We start from the raw sequence: 17,528 nt of genomic DNA, 5'->3' as shown, positions 1-17,528 counted from the left end.
GCTATCCTGCAACTTTTATTTGTTTTTTATTACTAATGCATTCTCATCATGTCAAAAGAAGTAGAGAAAAGTGGATTTTTAGTGTCTCTCTTACAGATCACTGTTATTGAATGATATGGCAAAGCATATTTTATTATATAATGACCCTATACCTGTGCTAAAAGAATACAGTATATATTGACATTTCCAAACTAAGAACACATAACAGTATGCCCACCCAACAGGAAAAAAGTGGCCAGAAAAATCAGAAAATTTAATCAAAATATCTCATACAAATAAATTTCTTCACACAAATAAAATAACCAAAAATGAGGCTGCAACCAAAGTTAGTTTCTGAATAACTCATTTGTTAGCCAGGTAAGAAATGGCTTTTACCAATGGTAAATTAATTAAATCACCTGAATGTAGCAGCTGAAGAAATGTGTCCAGAGTAAATAAACTTAGGGCCCTTAGCCTTTTTTGTGAGAATAGTTACTTGAATTGAGGACATTCAGAGCAACATCAATAGTCAATTAAAAATAAGGCAAATAATTTTGAATGGTTTTCCTTGGTTCTTGATGAGTCATCAGATGTTACCAGTGTTACCCAATTATTGTATATTTGAGAAGCGAGTGCTGAGTTAGAGGTGACTGAAGAATTAACCTCTATGAATACTGACTTTGAGCCCTAATTAAGTGAAATGTCACCCCTGAGAATGAAGAGTAAAACAAAATTTTTGTAGTATGTATAGTGACAGATGTTAACTAGATTTATTGTGGTCATTTCACAGTATTTACAAATATTAAATCACTATTTTATATACCTAAAATTAATGTTCTATGTCCATTATACCTCAATAAAAAGTAGAAATATTTTTTCATTAGATTTATATTTTTAAAATTTTGCTGAATTGTTTTTATATTTTGAATTTCATCAATTACAAAAATTTGTCCAATTTTTTTCTCTCTTATTATTTAAGCACTTATTATAATCTTAATTTTGTCTCAGCCACAAAGTCTAAACTATTTACTATATGGGGGCACATGGGTGGCTCAGATGGTTAAACATCTACCTTTGGATCAGGTCATGATCTCTGGGTTCTGGGATGGAGCCCCTGTTGGGCTCCTAGCTGAGTGGGGAGTTTGCCTCTCCCTCTCTCTCTGCTTCTCACACTGCTTGTACTCTATCTCTCTCTCGAATAAATAAAATCTTTAAAAAAATTTACTATATGGCTCCTTACAAAAAAAGTTTGTGAGTTCCTTGATTGATTGATGTCAATGTGTGATAGAAGAACATTTTCCCCTGCTCTTTTTTCTTATGTACTTTATAGCACCAGTATATTTTGCTGTTTTAAAAAAAATCTCTTGCATAAGTATAATTTTCATAGGAGATTTATAGTTGAGATAATTTGAAGTTGAATGACAATTCCAGCAAGCCTAATATATATTCCTAATTTAACTTTCTCTGAATTGTTTTAGTTCTGGTGTTGTTTGGGAGATGAAACCAAAACAGAAATGGAAGCCTTTTAGTCAAAAGCAGATAATATTGCTGGAACAGGCCTATAAAAAATATCAAGTATCAAGAGACCATGGATGGATTAAACTAGATAATAATTTTGAGGTATACCAAAATTGTTTTGGTTTTTATATATGTATTCTGTTGGTAGAAAATAAGGAAAATTTACTGTCCATGTTAAAAAAAAGGTGTATTCAGAAACTATTTATTAGTTAATAAACTCTTATTTATTAATAGTATTGACATGACTGATATTCATTAGTACATTTTAAATTAAAATGTTATTAAGTCATATACTATGAAACATGATTTAAGTATGTTTCTCTTTTGCATTTTTGTCATTTCTTCTGTTTATGAGACAGTTTCATGGAACTTGTTTTCAGCAGGATTATGCAGAAATTAATATTGCTTATTGAAACTTTTTTTCTGTTTTGAATGATACCAAAATATATTGGCAAATAAAGTCTGTGAAAACTTATGTTTTTCAGTAGTAAAAACCCTATAAAAAATTCACTCAATTAAATTCATTAAATGTGAACAATTGTTGGACATGGGTAGATGTTACAAATACAGGTGTACTCTCTGCAGGCCCTTACAGTATTACAGCTGAAGGTTTGCTTGCTCTAGGAAGACCCCAGAAGCTTGACTGCAGTTTCTCATTTGCTCTGCTTCAGTCACACAGTTTTAGTTACTCTTTCTCTTTGATATCTAATGGTTGGTTTTGCATTGATCATCAGATATGTCCCCCACCCCATCCTTATCCCTATAAATGTTGGCCATGCTTAAATGAAAACAAACTGTCAGACATAAATAAGCTATTAACTATTCATTGTTTAACTTTGTTAAAACAAAATTTAAGAGTTACCTAGAATTACTCATTACTCTTGAGGTTTTTAAAAAATAAAAAGCATGACTTATATAATTGAAAAGTTTATATAATTGAAAAGTTCCTCAGTTGTTTTCTTGTTTTCCTCATAACTGTGGTGGAAAAGTGTTTCTGCTTCAAAGATCTCAACTGTAGATCACCTTAAGGCAGATCTTTTTTGGTGAGACATAGAGATTAAAATGTTTTCCCCTTCCAATTTGTGAGTAAATGGATATTTTAAATGGGCTACACTGATAATATCAAGTCATCATAAATACATGTGCTTTTTCCCCAGGTCAATTTTGATAAAGTTCCCATGGAAATGCGCCTCCCTGTTCATTGCCCGATAAAGCGAGATTTTTTATCCGGGATTCAGATTGAATTTAAGCAGTCTCCTCACCAGAGAAGTTTAAGAGCCAGACTGTACTGGCTTCAGGTAACATTGTCATTTTCAGTTCAATAAGTATATCTAATCACTTTGGGGATCCTGGGGATGCATTCTACAAGACTCTAGCATAGGGCAGCCCAGGTGGCTCAGCAGTTTAGCACCGCCTTCAGCCCAGGGCCTGATCCTGGAGACCCGGGATCGAGTCCCACATCGGGCTCCCTGCATGGAGCCTGCTTTTCCCTCTGCCTGTGTCTCTGCCTCTCTCTCTCTCTGTCTCTCATGAATAAATAAATAAAATCTAAAAAAAAAAAAAAAAACTCTAGCATACCTTATAAATCGTATTTTTTTGTTGTTTGTATGTTCATTCCCCTTCTCCCACGTATCCTGTGGATTCTCTAAGCATCATCCAAGTCCAAAGACTTTGCGACTGTTGAGACTATTTAATTTGACCATTTAGCCTTCAAGAACATTTTCCTGCACTGAAATTGTTATTTCTAAATATTCCTTTGAATTTGTCACGGGATCCAAAAATAAGATTTTCTTTTTTATTTTATTTCATTTTTGTTTTTTTAAAGATCTTTATTTATTTATTTGACAGAGAGTGCAAGCAGGGGAAGTGGCAGGCAGAGGGAGAGGGAGAGGGAGATCAGGCTTCCTGTGGAACAGGGAGCCCAATGCAGGGGCTCCATCCCAGGACTGTAGGATCATAACCTGAGCCAAAAACAGACACTCAACTGACTAACCACCAAGGTGCCCCCAAAATAAGATTTTCTTATCATTCTATACATGAATGAGCTGGGCTTAAATTGGAGAATGTTTTTGTCTCTTTGCTTGATTGCTCCCTTCTTGCTTCCTTCTCTTCTTTTTAACTACTAAATATTATTTAGGACATGTTTATCCTTTTTCTTCTTTCTAATTTCATGTCCAATCTCCACTTACATTTTATAAATTATAAGCTGTCAAAAATCTCACATGATCCATAGGCACAAATATTTTGATTAATAGTATATATGCTGCACAGTATTAATGCATTTATGAGGATATTAAATATTCCTTTATGTAAAAGCTTACCCTTGCTTAGATATGTATGAATTTTTTATCTAACGTGAAACTTCTCATAGTACCACATATACAATGCAGATATTTAATTATGATGAAATTAGCAGCCTCTTCTATAATATTCTCTATAAAACTAAAAGTTCTTTCTTTCTTTTTTTTCTTTCTTTCTTTCATTCTTTCATTCTTTCTTTTTTTAAGGTTGATAATCAGTTACCAGGTACAATGTTTCCTGTTGTATTTCATCCTGTGGCTCCTCCAAAATCTATTGCTTTGGATTCAGGTAAAAAAAAAAAAAAGAAAGAAAAAAAAAAGATTGAGATATTCCAATTTAAAAATTAAATAGACATTATGTTAATCTAGTATAAAGCTTGATATTTTTCTCTTGGTTTTTGTTGTTTTCTTTCTTTTTTAGAGCCCAAACCTTTCATTGATGTGAGTGTCATCACAAGATTTAATGAATACAGCAAAGTACTACAGTTCAAGTAAGTAAAAATTCCCCTATTAATCTAAAGGAATTTAAAATGAGAATCTATTTTGAAAATAAATTTCACTCTTGTGAGGCTGACTTTCATCTAAAACTTACATTCTGGGGATCCCTGGGTGGCGCAGCGGTTTGGCGCCTGCCTTTGGCCCAGGGCGCGATCCTGGAGACCCGGGATCGGGTCCCACGTCGGGCTCCCGGTGCATGGAGCCTGCTTCTCCCTCTGCCTGTGTCTCTGCCTCTCTCTCTCTCTCTCTATGTGACTATCATAAATAAATAAAATTAAAAAAAAAAAAAAAAAAAAAAAAACTTACATTCTGCCTGAATGTACGAATCCACTTTTGATCAAGTAATTTTCTGTGTTGAAACTTAATTTAATAACAGCCCCTCTATATTTTAAAGTGTAAAATTCCTTAACCACTTTTCCTGTTTGTAATTCCAATTAGAATATAAAATAGCCAGTGAAATATAAATGATGTATTTGTGAAATGTGCTCTTGAAAGTGATTACTATGTACCTTAAAAATGGAATAATATATGCTATATCATCTAATTGCATTTGTCTCTCCTATAACATAACAAATATGGGATTTGAGACTTTAAATGCTAAGTTTCAAGATAACAGTACTACCTTTAGTGAAACCTTATCTCTAGTGGAAAAAAACAACTCAGTTAAGGATGCTTGATCTTGTTAATAACATAATACTTTTTAAGAGTGAGATCTTATTGTGACTTGTGGCCAAAATCAAAGTTTTAACATTGAAAATTGCAAAGTTTGATAGAAATCCTTTTCCATCTTTAACAACTTTTTTTCCTTAGGTACTTTATGGTCCTCATTCAGGAAATGGCCTTGAAAGTTGATCAGGGGTTTCTAGGAGCTATTATCACACTGTTTACCCCAGCAACTGACCCTGAAGCTGAAAGAAAACGGGTAACAATTTTTATTTCTTGGGAAAATGATAAACTAAAAAAAATTAAATGAGCCATTCTTTAACTAGAGAAAAAAATTAAAATAGAAATTCTTGATTTCATTTTTTTCAGACAAAGTTAATCCAACACGATATTGATGCTCTAAACACAGAATTAATGGAGACTTCAATGACTGATATGTCAGTTCTTAGTTTCTTTGAACACTTCCATATTTCTCCTGTTAAGGTTTGTTGTAATATTGTTTTGAAAACAGGGTAGAATTGCTGTAAGATTTTTAAGGGCTTTGTGTACAAATGTGTGTTATTAATTTGTTGTATCAAATATTTAGTGGGAATTTTGTTTGATTAATTGAAATAATTAAGACAATTCTCTGTAACATATGTACAACCATAATTCCCACAGAGAAACCATCAGAGCATGTTCTCTAGTCTTGAATTAATAACCCCTTTATTCAAGGAAGGAGCTGACAAAAGCATTTCTTAATTAAGCGAAGAAGTGCTCACCAACATTTAATGTTTTGGTTGCACTTTGTAACTACTATCACTGTCTAAACAGAAAGCTATAATGGGTGCCCTAACCAGAATGTGAAAACGCTGAAGTAGGTATTATACTGTTGATGTGGTGTTTTTCACCCTTCCAAAATTTGATTGTAACTAAGGGAGTGGAAAATTGGATACCTTTCACTTGCCTGATTTTGTACTTTATGAACCCATTTCCTTTTCTCCTTTTGTTGTTCTTTTTAGGTTTTATAGGAAGAGGTGACTGCTTTAGTAAATTCACAAATGCTATCAACCATAACGCTCTAAACTTGTGTAATGGGCCAGATTTACAATTAAGTAACTCTAAAATATTGATGATCCTTTACATTCTCAAAAACTGTTTACAGCACATTATTTTCAATTGCATACACCAATCCTTTCAGCTAAGTAAATTAATTAATAAAATGGAATTGAATTATTATTTTAAATTGATGTACTAGTTTGGTACTATTAGACATTTATTGTGTTAGGTTTAAAATTGGTAATCATTTTATGTGGTAGATTATACACAATTTCTTTTTCATTATTAAGTGAAAATCAGTTATGAGATTGAACAATATTTTCAACAAATATTTACTGAATGCCTACTATGAAAGTTGCTCCAGAAGGTATGAAATGACTTTATGGAACATAAAATCTGAGGGGAATGTTAAAAATGGTTAATTTATCAATTCATGATTTATCGATTTATAATTCATGATTCACACATTGGAAGTCACGCCATGAAGTTGAATCATTAAGATCATGAGCCATTATTGTTTCCTTATTCCATGGTGACTTTGCCTTAGGGAAAGGCTGGACCTCTGTCCACCTAAGCTTACATTTCCTGGATCTGGACACTGATTCTGCAGATGGACAGAAGTCCACATTAAAAAAAACAAAATAAAACCCAACAACCAGGCTTTCCTAGTTTTACCCCAAGTCTCTTCTGTTGAGCTCTACATTGGTTAGGTAAAATGCAGAATAAGAAAGGAAGAGTCATCTGCTTTATTTGCACAGATAGAACTATCTTCTGCCTGTGTCTTTTGCCACTATTGCACTATTGATGATATAGCACAAGGTAGAAGAAACTAAATGGGAATGTGAAAATCTCATGTCTAAGTATGAGTTGAAGGAGTCTGTGGAAGCTGAAAACCTTATTACTCTTTTAAAATTTATTTAGCAACTTGCTAATTGTTGCCATAACTGTCATGTTGTTGCTACCAATTATTATTGTATAATTATAATATAATTGTTATTGTTAATTATTTCCATGAATTATTTACCTTAATTGGATGAAAATACATGATTATTTATTATTTTAACCAGTAGACATGTTTTGTGTGCCAGTTGACGTGGTTTTCTTTTTCAAATGATTATACTATTTTTGTAAAGTGTTTTGAGCCATTCCATATAAACACAATGGTATTTATACACTTTAGATAAAATTTTAGCTCTTTGGAACATACTAATTTGTATTTTATCAAAAAGCAAATATGAGAATCAGATATTAGTGAGTTACCCTGTGTAGTGTGTAGAATAACAATAACAGCTTTCTTTAGGACTCTGGAAGATATGACATCTATTTGTGTCTGTAAGATTTTGTTCCTATGTATATTAATTTTTGTTTTTGTTTTTAACTTTTATTTATTGAACATTCTTTTTCTTTTAGTTGCACTTGAGTCTGTCGTTGGGTACTGGAAGTGAAGAGTCAGACAAAGAAAAGCAGGAAATGATTGCAATTCATTCTGTCAATCTGCTATTGAAAAGCATAGGTGCTACGCTGACTGATGTGGATGACCTAATATTCAAGTAAGATTTATGTTTAAGAAAATGGGGAGGATTTTGTACCAAGTTTGTTTCTAGATATTAATTCTTCCCATTTGGGCTAGAATGTTAGCTTAGGAAATGATCATTCTCACTGTACTTAAAGTTTAGCCTCTTTCTTAATCATGCTTTTTACATACGCTTGTTTTACTCATGAAGAGTTTTATTTTTTCTTCAATTTTTCATATGTTGATAAAACGTGAATGTAGAATAAAAGGAAATATTTTAGTAGTAGCTTATAAATTGACGGTGTTTTAAAACACATATTTAGAGATAAGTAGCCGTATGGTGAGATTTCAGTATGGGAGACTATAGAAAGTAACTCTTTGCAACATTTATATGTGTGCTAGACACATGTAAATTCAATGAATGTTTATTGAATTGAATATCCAGCAATGATATTGGAACAATATCTTACCTTTGAGAAAGAAAAACCCATTTGTATCATTTCTACCTGCTCATATACTATCAACTTTCATCAGAATGCAAGGGTAAATATAAAATACAAATGAAAAAGACTAAGGAAATTATCCAGGTTAATTGTTGTCAAATCTCTGAGTAGAGGAAATATTCTCAGCTTAAGAGCAATGGGAAAATCTGCAGTGGAAAATAAAAGGTAGATTTGACTACATAAAAATTAAACACTTTTATAACAGAATCAGTGGAAACAATTAGAAAATGAACTGGGAAAATATAATGGCAAGTATAACAGAAGATTAATAGTCCTAATATTAAACTTCGATAAAGCAAACCTAAAGATTCCAGTGCCATAATTGCCAACAGACAGTAAGAGATAATTTGCAAAAGGGAAGATACAGTGGCTGATAGATATTTGAAATACTCTGCTTTAGCATTTATCATATATTATATGAAAATTAAAGAAAATTATCAAAGGTTTCAAAATATGAATAATCCTAAAACTAGAGACAGTTGGTTCTAACAAATGAGAGCTTTTTAAAAAAAAAAAAAAAAACTATTTGTATGAATGGAAAGAGATATGTTTTTGTGGTTTTCACTCAGTAATTCTTTTATTGAGAATTCAGTAAGAAAAAAAAATCTTGAAATGCAACCAAAGAGTTATATACAAAATTTACATATGGCAGTGTTAATTATTATTGTCAAGATTTGGAAATGTCTGACAGTAGTAGAATTGTTATGACACTTCCACATGACAGAATGCTATGCATCCATTAAAAATGGCTACATAGAGTTTTGAATAACCTAGAGGAATACATATTCACAATATTGAATGTAAAAATGCATGCAAAATGTCTTAAATATTTTTGAATTGGATAGAAAAGAAAGAATTCAAAGTGGGAAATGACAAGAAAAAAATGCCTAAAAAATCCACTGTATAAAGAGATTATGGTTGAGTTTTTCAGCCTTTTTACTCTTTATGTATTTATGAGAGACTTGTATGAGAGTGCACTGTTTTTACAGTAATTTTGTTACCATAATATTAAGATCTCAAACATAAATTGTACCTGGCATATGTACAAATCGAACTGTGAAAGAATTAGCAGTGACTAATTTATCATTGAAATTTTAAGTCTCTTTCTTTCAGAATGTAATCATCATGCCTTTGACTCTTTCTTTATCCTCCCAGACTTGCTTATTACGAAATTCGGTATCAGTTTTACAAGAGAGATCAGCTTATGTGGAGTGTTGTTAGACATTACACTGAACAGGTAACTGCCTATCATAGTAGTTCACAAGGAATATACTTCATAAAATATCAAACAAAACATCTGTATGTGACGGCACACTGTGCAATATTGTTTATCTAATTTACCTCAATTTGCAGTCTCATTACTTTGTAGTTTTCTTAACTTTTTCCCTTTGCAATTATACATTTACCACTTTGGAAAAGAATACTAATGTAGGAGGCATCACACTTATTTTGTTAATGTCTACAGTTTCTAAGCATAATCTGGTAGAGTCAGGAGAAGAATTCTAGGCCAAGCTCTTTGCCATGCCTCAGTTACTCTATGATTTGAATTGTATGCAGAGGCATAGTAGTTGTTTTTTAGGGTACCATTGCTGTACCATGGAACTCCAGGGTGACATTCTTCTTTCCTTCCTCTGCTGGAAGGTCTTTTCTCCTACAGTGTACATAGACATTATGGTTATTACGTGTTCAAATAAGGATATGTTTTCATTTGTGTTTTGTTTTGGTTATTAATTATTTCCCCATCTAGTTTCATAGTAATAGTGATAGTAACTATTAGAATAACCAAAATAAATAATTATTATTGAGTTAGATATTCATTTAATATGTGTTCTCAGCCATGCAAGGTCCATGTAATCCACCTCTCATTTTTTATATGAGGAGACTAAGGCCTGTAGACCTGTCCAAGGTTACATAGCTGCTAACTGGCAGACTGCCTTGAACCTATACTAGTTTAATGACTGGCACATAGTGAAATCAATTATTGGATGTAGTCATGGTTGTTCTGTATAGATTTCCTTTAACAACCTAATGTAGCCAATATTCTCCTTTCTTCCCAAAGCATCATGTTACTATTTCTTACAGCTACAGCAGGAGTAAAGGACTTAATATATTTTTTTTTCCTCTTTAGTTCTTGAAACAGATGTATGTCCTGGTATTGGGCTTAGATGTGCTTGGAAACCCATTTGGATTAATTAGAGGTCTGTCTGAAGGAGTTGAAGCTTTATTCTATGAACCTTTCCAGGTATTGACCTTTTATTTAAGTATAGGTACAGAAAATGATATTCTGTTTTTTTAATGACTGATAATTTATATTTTAATTGTATCTGAGAATTGAATAATGTTCAAATAACAGAAATACATTAATATCATATTTTATTTAAAATTGCTTGAGATGACATTGAAAGATTGTTGTAGAAGTAATCGAGCATGTCTAGTGTCTGAGTGATAAAACATGCCCAAGTTTTCCAGGATTTCATGTAGTTGTAAGGAGGAATGATAGGTTGATTAACACCATTTTAAGGCTATTTCACTGCTGTGGGAAGGACTCCTGGAATATGAAAGATGATGTTTTGTATTTAGACTTTCCTGTAACCTGTTCACTTACACTTAAGGGATTCAGGAGCTCAAAGTAGGGAGAGTTTTAGCAGGACAAAACAGAACACTTGGGAGAACAAGACTCTGTGGGCTCTCATGCTTGTTACCAGGGCAGCTGGCTTCAGCAGTCTGATGGGACTTGATACTGGGAGTCCAACTTCAGATTATGACTAAAGCCATAATTTATTCCTATCCAGTTTTTATCATCTCACAAGAGTTTCCTGAGAGCATATAGATCTGCTGTCCGTATTTGAGTTACAGTGTGAAAACTGTTAAAGCACAGTGTTTGTGGATCTTCACAGATTCTGTATCTTCCTGGAAACCCTAAAGTACTAGATTAAAAGTTTTAAGTTTATTTTAAATAGTAACCTTTTTTTTTTTTTTTTTTTTTGACCAGGGTGCTGTTCAAGGCCCTGAAGAATTTGCTGAGGGGTTAGTGATTGGAGTAAGAAGTCTCTTTGGACATACTGTAGGTATGTATCACATATTTATGTGTATAAATATATGTACTTTTTACTACAATTATCTAAAATGCAGGGTTTACCAAAAATAGGGGCACCGGAATGCCTGGGTGGCTCAACAGTTGAGCGTTTAGTTCAGAGCATGATCCTGGAGTTCCGGGATCAAGTCCCACATTGAGCTCCCCACAGGGAGCCTGCTTACATCTCTGCCTACATCTCTGCCTCTCTCTCTGGGTCTCTCATGAATGAATAAATAAAATCTTTTTTTTTTTTTTTTATAAGAAGACTTCTCTCCCTCTGCCTATGTCTCTGCCTCTCTCTCTTCTGTGTGACTATCATAAATAAATAAAAATTAAAAAAAAAAGGGGGATCCCTGGGTGGTGCAGCGGTTTAGCGCCTGCCTTTGGCCCAGGGCGCGATCCTGGAGACCCAGGATCGAATCCCACATCAGGTTCCCGGTGCATGGAACCTGCTTCTCCCTCTGCCTATGTCTCTGCCTCTCTCTCTCTCTCTCTCTCTCTGTGTGTGTGACTATCATAAATAAATAAAAATTTAAAAAAAAGAAGACTTCATTCTTTTTTTTTAAGATTTTATTTATTTAATCATGAAAGACCCAGAGAGAGAGAGAGAGAGAGAGAGAAGAGAGGAGGAGAGAGAGAGAGAGAGAGAGAGAGAGAGAGAGAGGCACAGGCAGAGGGAGAAGCAGGCTCTATGCAGGGAGTCTGACCTGGGACTCGATCCCGGGTCTCCAGGATCACGCCCTGGCGCTAAACTGCTGAGCCACCGGGGCTGCCCATAAAATTAAAAAAAAAAAAAAAAAAAAAATAGGGACACCTGGGTGGCTCAATGGTTGAGTGTCTGCCTTTGGCTTGGGTCATGATCCCAGAGTCCTAGAATCGAGTTCTGGATCAGGCTTCTCACAGAGAACCTGCATCTGTCTCTGTGTCCTTTCTCTGTGTCTCTTACAAATAAACAAACAAAATCTTTAAATAGTGATCAGTTTTCTAATAATCCGTTTTATAACATATGTACCTGCCCTTGTTCTTTTTTTTTTTATAAGCATAATGTGGATTCTAGTTTTCTTTTTTTTTTAATTTAAATTCAATTTGCCATCGTATAGTATAACACCCAGTGCTCATCTCATTATATGCCCATCAAGGAGGGCATATACTGGGTTTACCCAGTAACCCCATCTCTCCACCCACCTCTCCTTCTGCAACCCTTTGTTTATTTCCCAGAGTTAGAGGTCTCTCATGATTTGTCTTCCTCTCTGATTTTCCCCCACTCAGTTTTCCCCCTTCCATTATGGTCCATTTTACTATTTCTTATAATTCCACATATGAGTGAAGCCGTAAGATAATTGTCTTTCTCCAGTTGACATATTTCACTCAGCATAATACCCTCTGGTTCCATCCATGTTGATGTAAATCCTACCCTTGTTCTTAAATGAAAAATAATATAGACTCCTAGATTTGTTTATATTTCTTTGTAGTGTTGAATCAGTGTGATTTTTTAAAATACAATATTTTTTAGAACAATTTTAGGTTTACAGAAAAATTTTGGAGAATCAATGTACTTTAGTTTTATTCCTCTTCTTGGTAAATGGAAAATGTAAAATACATTTCTGTATGTTTGTATATGAGACAGAATCTGAAGCACCTGTTTAAAGCAAGGGGTGCTGTGTACTGTGGTAATGCTCTTTATTTATTTTTTTAAGATTTTATTTATTTATTCATGAGAGACACAGAGAGAGGCAGAGACATAGGCAGAGGGAGAAGCAGGCTCCACACAGGTAGCCTAATGGGGAACTCAATCCCAGGACCCCAGGATCACGCCCTGAGCCAAAGGCAGCTGCTTAACTGCCGAGCCACACTGGCTTTTTAAAGAAATAATGTGATTTATTTCTCTGGGTCTTCTAATAGGTGGTGCAGCAGGAGTTGTATCCCGCATCACCGGTTCTGTTGGAAAAGGTTTGGCAGCAATTACAATGGACAAGGAATATCAGCAAAAAAGAAGAGAAGAGATGGGTCGACAACCTAAAGATTTTGGAGATAGCCTGGCCAGAGGAGGAAAGGGCTTCCTACGTGTAAGTCTCTTATACTGGATATTCAAGAAACCCTGAACTTTGATGAACACTTTAGAATATGTACTTTAGCTGGTTTCTTTGAAACTTGGAATATTACTTATGAGTAAAGGTCTGTCAGGAGCAGGAGTGATAAGTTGTGGGCTTTTCTGTTCCCTTGTATGCTCTCCTTCCCCGATATCACTGTCACATCTATCCCCCAATCCCAGACTTAGTTTGGCACTTGGGCTGGAGTGAGAACTCTGTAATGATGGCTGGTTAGCATTCTTCTGGAAGGCAGAGAGGCAAAGCAGAGAGAAATACGGTAAATCATGGTAACTAGAGGGAGGAGGAGTTGTTCAGATCATTATCAGTTGACCATTTCTGTAGAGGGGAAGGTATACTAACTAAGCATTCATAAACCAGGAACTGCCTTCCATTGTTTTTCAGCACTTTAAAAATTACACAAGTAATATATGAATATTCTCTTACAAGTAATTATAAGAATTTGTAAGTTCTGCTTTTAATAAATAATGGAAATATTTTAGATAAAGCTATAAAGTACTATTTGATCACCCTCACCTCTTCCCAGAAATTTCTCATCTTCTCAACAGTATATATACTTCAGTTCTCTTTCTGTGCATTTGTATAATATATAGGTGGTCTTATTTACTACCATTATTTGACAAGTATTAAGAATGTATAAATGTATTACTATTTTAATTTTGGAAACAATTTCAGGAACTATAATTTCTGTGTTTGTACCAGTGACATATAATGTTGTATAAAAGTGCTTTACTTATCAGGCTATTTGGGATTCTTCACGGGACCCTTTATTTTCAGTTTTCCACACTTACACTAAATTACAAATTTATTTCACTAAAATTTATCATTGGATCTTAGGGATTATTTGGCTCAACTTATTCATTTTACTGGTATGGAAACTGAGACTTAAAGAGGTTGAATCAGTGGTTACATAGCTAATTGGTGCCAGATCCAGATGTAGAATATTTTCACTTGCTTTCCTATTCTTTCTATCATAAAATTTTACTTCTATAAGATTCTTTTATTTAAAATTTTCTATTGTATAATATTTAAAAAATCATAGTGCTCACTTAAGTATATGTTGTTCACATTATCAAGTAAGTCCTCATTCTTTAAAAAAATTATTTCTAGTATGTATGTAGAGACCTCTAGTGGTTGGCATAAGATTAAGCACCTTCCATTCAGGTTTATGATTGATATTTTTCAGGGAGTTGTTGGTGGAGTAACTGGGATAATAACAAAACCTGTGGAAGGTAGGTTGAGAATGTTTCATTTGTGTACAAAGTCTAAAAAGTTGATATGTAATAAACATAATGTTATTGCTACTAGTTATTTGATTGAGAGAATTTCTAATTTTATGTTCATAGTCTTAAATTGTTTTTTAATGAATGTACTTTCCTCAGAAAGTAGAGTCTATGAAGTAATAGACTCTGATTCAGATTTTGAATGTAATTTTCAGCAGGACGATAGTTAAACTAGGTTCCTTTAGGTCCTGAATAGCAACTGATTCGTTTTTTTAACCCTCTTTAAAAAGTGCTTTAATCAAAACCCCAGTTGGCTTTTTTACAGAAATTGATAAGCTGATTCCAAAGTGTATATGGGAAATCAAATGACTCCAAATAGACTACAACAATCTTGAAAAAGAACAAAGTTGGAGAATTTACAGTATCCAATTTAAAAACTTATCATAGGGATCCCTGGGTGGCGCAGCGGTTTGGCGCCTGCCTTTGGCCCAGGGCGCGATTCTGGAGACCCGGGATCGAATCCCACATCGGGCTCCCGGTGCATGGAGCCTGCTTCTCCCTCTGCCTATGTCTCTGCCTCTCTCTCTCTCTGTGACTATCATAAATAAATAAAAAAAAATTAAAAACTTATCATAAAGCTATAGTACCTAAGATAATGTGTTACTGGCATATGTATGGACATATAAATCAGTGGAATAGACTTGAGATTCCAGAAATAAACCCTTACAATTGTGGTCAGTTGTTGTCAACAAGGGTGCCAAGATAATTCCATGAAAAATAACCTTTTCAACAAATGGTGCTGGTATACTTGGATATAAACATACACTTTATGTGTCTGACAACAACTCCACTTCTAGGTATATACCCAAGGGAATCAAAACCATATGTTCACTCAAAAACTTATATATAAATGTTCACAGAACGTAATAGCCAGAATGTGTTAGCAGCCTAAATGACTTCCAGTTAATGCACAATTAAGCAAAATGTGGTATACCTTTACAATGGGATAGTATCCAGCTGTAAAAAGAAATCAAGTACTGATACAAGTACAGGATGGATGCACCTTGAAAACATATTGCTAGGTGAAAAAAGCTGGTCACAGAGACCACATATTGTTTGATTCCAGTTGTAGGAAATGTTCAGAATAGGCTAATCCATAGAGATAGAAAGTAGACTAGTGGTTGCCTTGGTCTGGAGGGCAGGGAGGAAGGAGTTAAATTGCACAGGATCAGGTGAAGATGGGTTGAAGGAAGTAGAGAATGATCCCAATGGTCATGGGGTTTCTTTTTGAGATGATACACATTTTCTAAAAATGAATGTGGTGATGGTTGCACAATGCTAATAATGTACCAAAAACATTTAATTTGTATACTTCAGTGGGTGAATTATATGATATGTGAACTATAAGATTCAATAAAGTTCTTATATTTTTAAAAAAGTACACTGCTTGGAAAATCTCCTGATGGTAGACATAAAGAGAAAAATTTCTGGTCATTTTTTTAAGAATCGAAGGTTGTAAAACATGAGCATAACTCAGGATGACCTGGAGGACATGTTAAAACATTGATTGCTAGGACCTATTTCCTGGGGTTTCTGATTCAGTAGGTCTAGGGTGTGGCCTAATAATTTATGTTTTTAACACATTTTGAAGACCACTGGTTTTTATGGGTTAGGATTAGATTTAACTTCTTTAGAAAGCCAAAATTTAGAAGCGTCCTGAGTAAAACAGTTCAGTATTTGACTCAGGCTTTTGTTGAGTTCAAACTTGTTTATTATAAAATATCTTTATACACTCATTATCCTGGTTCTATAAAGGTGCCAAAAAGGAAGGAGCTGCTGGATTCTTTAAAGGAATTGGAAAGGGGCTTGTGGGTGCTGTGGCTCGTCCAACTGGTGGAATCATAGATATGGCTAGCAGCACCTTTCAAGGAATTCAGAGGTAATTAAGTATGCATACTGTGTGCAAGGTATGTGTCTGTGTGCTTATGGTTGCTAGGAATATATAAACGAGTTAAACACTGCCTGTTCTTCAGGATGTGGAGGTCTAAGTGAAAACTATGATGGATCACAAGGTGGGGTGCCACCAGAAAGGAGTAAGAAGAGACAGCTTTTACGGTTCACTTTCTCTTTTGTTCAACAAATGTTGATTGGTACCTACTACATGCCAGGCCCTGTGCTAGCTGCCTATACAGAGTGGACAATCTAGTCCCTGCCTTTGTTATTTTGTTATTTTCTTTTCTCCAAGGAAAGGTGGGGAAACTTGGAGTCTGACAGACTTGGTTTTAAAAAAGACTTGCCACATTATAATGGGCACATTATTTAAAATTACTGTTTTTATCAAGTGCTGATATCATATGAAATGTACAGAATTTAATATACATATGTATTTCTATTTATAATTTTGAAAGATTCTCATATATTTTCTTATATTTATTCTGCTGCCCTATACAGGGCCGCAGAATCAACCGAGGAAGTGTCCAGGCTCCGTCCCCCTCGTTTCATCCATGAAGATGGCATCATTCGCCCATATGAAAGACAGGAATCCGAGGGCTATGATTTATATGAGGTATAAAATCTCTTCTTCGTGGTCATGGGGAAAATTTAATATTAAATATTTCTAGGACAAGGATTTCATGGGTCGTTCTTAAAGTTCCTGATTCATGAACTTCATTAAGGATTACACAGGGAGCATGGTTTGTAGAGTAGAATTTATTATCTATTTTTTTATTTTTGCATAGTGTGTTAAATCGGAATGACTGGTAGTTTTTTTCTACACAAGAACAAAGAATTTTTGTGCAGAGAGGATGTTAAAAGATGTCATAGGCTTTTTACTACTTGTGTGGTAGTTCATTTAGTTAACTATTTACTTTGGTCTCCTACTTTTGTAGCTAATTATAGGAATTCCACTGCTTCTTTTTCTCCAGGCCAAATTAATTTATTTGGATTACTCTGTAAATCTAGATTTATTCAGGTAAACAGAAACTAGAGGAAAGAGAAAAAGATTATGTACAATGACAGTCTTTTTAAATCTTAAAAATATTTTAAGGTGGATTTTTTTGGCTTTTATTTTAGTTTTAACTTCACTACATTTAAATAATACTACATACAT

The 17,528-nt window shown here is 34.1% G+C and overlaps 1 protein-coding gene across 4 annotated transcripts in view; it reads left to right on the top strand.

Annotated features, from left to right (window-relative positions):
• The window catches only part of VPS13C (vacuolar protein sorting 13 homolog C), a 169,144-nt gene that overhangs the window by 135,985 nt on the left and 15,631 nt on the right, over positions 1–17,528 (top strand). For all 4 annotated transcript variants that reach the window (XR_005381733.1, XM_038580596.1, XM_038580597.1 and 1 more), the window contains 14 exons: positions 1,458–1,599; positions 2,655–2,795; positions 4,005–4,086; positions 4,219–4,288; positions 5,106–5,217; positions 5,328–5,441; positions 7,407–7,546; positions 9,168–9,249; positions 10,141–10,254; positions 11,005–11,080; positions 12,991–13,154; positions 14,383–14,428; positions 16,235–16,358; positions 16,871–16,985. Coding sequence is in view for 3 of the 4 variants with exons in the window: in XM_038580596.1 (XP_038436524.1) it covers positions 1,458–1,599; positions 2,655–2,795; positions 4,005–4,086; positions 4,219–4,288; positions 5,106–5,217; positions 5,328–5,441; positions 7,407–7,546; positions 9,168–9,249; positions 10,141–10,254; positions 11,005–11,080; positions 12,991–13,154; positions 14,383–14,428; positions 16,235–16,358; positions 16,871–16,985 (1,522 nt within the window). In the remaining variant the exon portion in view is untranslated. The remainder of the gene's footprint in view (positions 1–1,457; positions 1,600–2,654; positions 2,796–4,004; positions 4,087–4,218; positions 4,289–5,105; positions 5,218–5,327; positions 5,442–7,406; positions 7,547–9,167; positions 9,250–10,140; positions 10,255–11,004; positions 11,081–12,990; positions 13,155–14,382; positions 14,429–16,234; positions 16,359–16,870; positions 16,986–17,528) is intronic.

This window comes from Canis lupus, chromosome 30, assembly GCF_011100685.1.
Source record: "Canis lupus familiaris isolate Mischka breed German Shepherd chromosome 30, alternate assembly UU_Cfam_GSD_1.0, whole genome shotgun sequence".
In the NCBI taxonomy this organism is placed as follows: Eukaryota; Metazoa; Chordata; class Mammalia; order Carnivora; family Canidae; genus Canis; species Canis lupus.
Note: the sequence above shows the minus strand (reverse complement) of the source record. Positions and strands in the feature narration are given on the sequence as shown.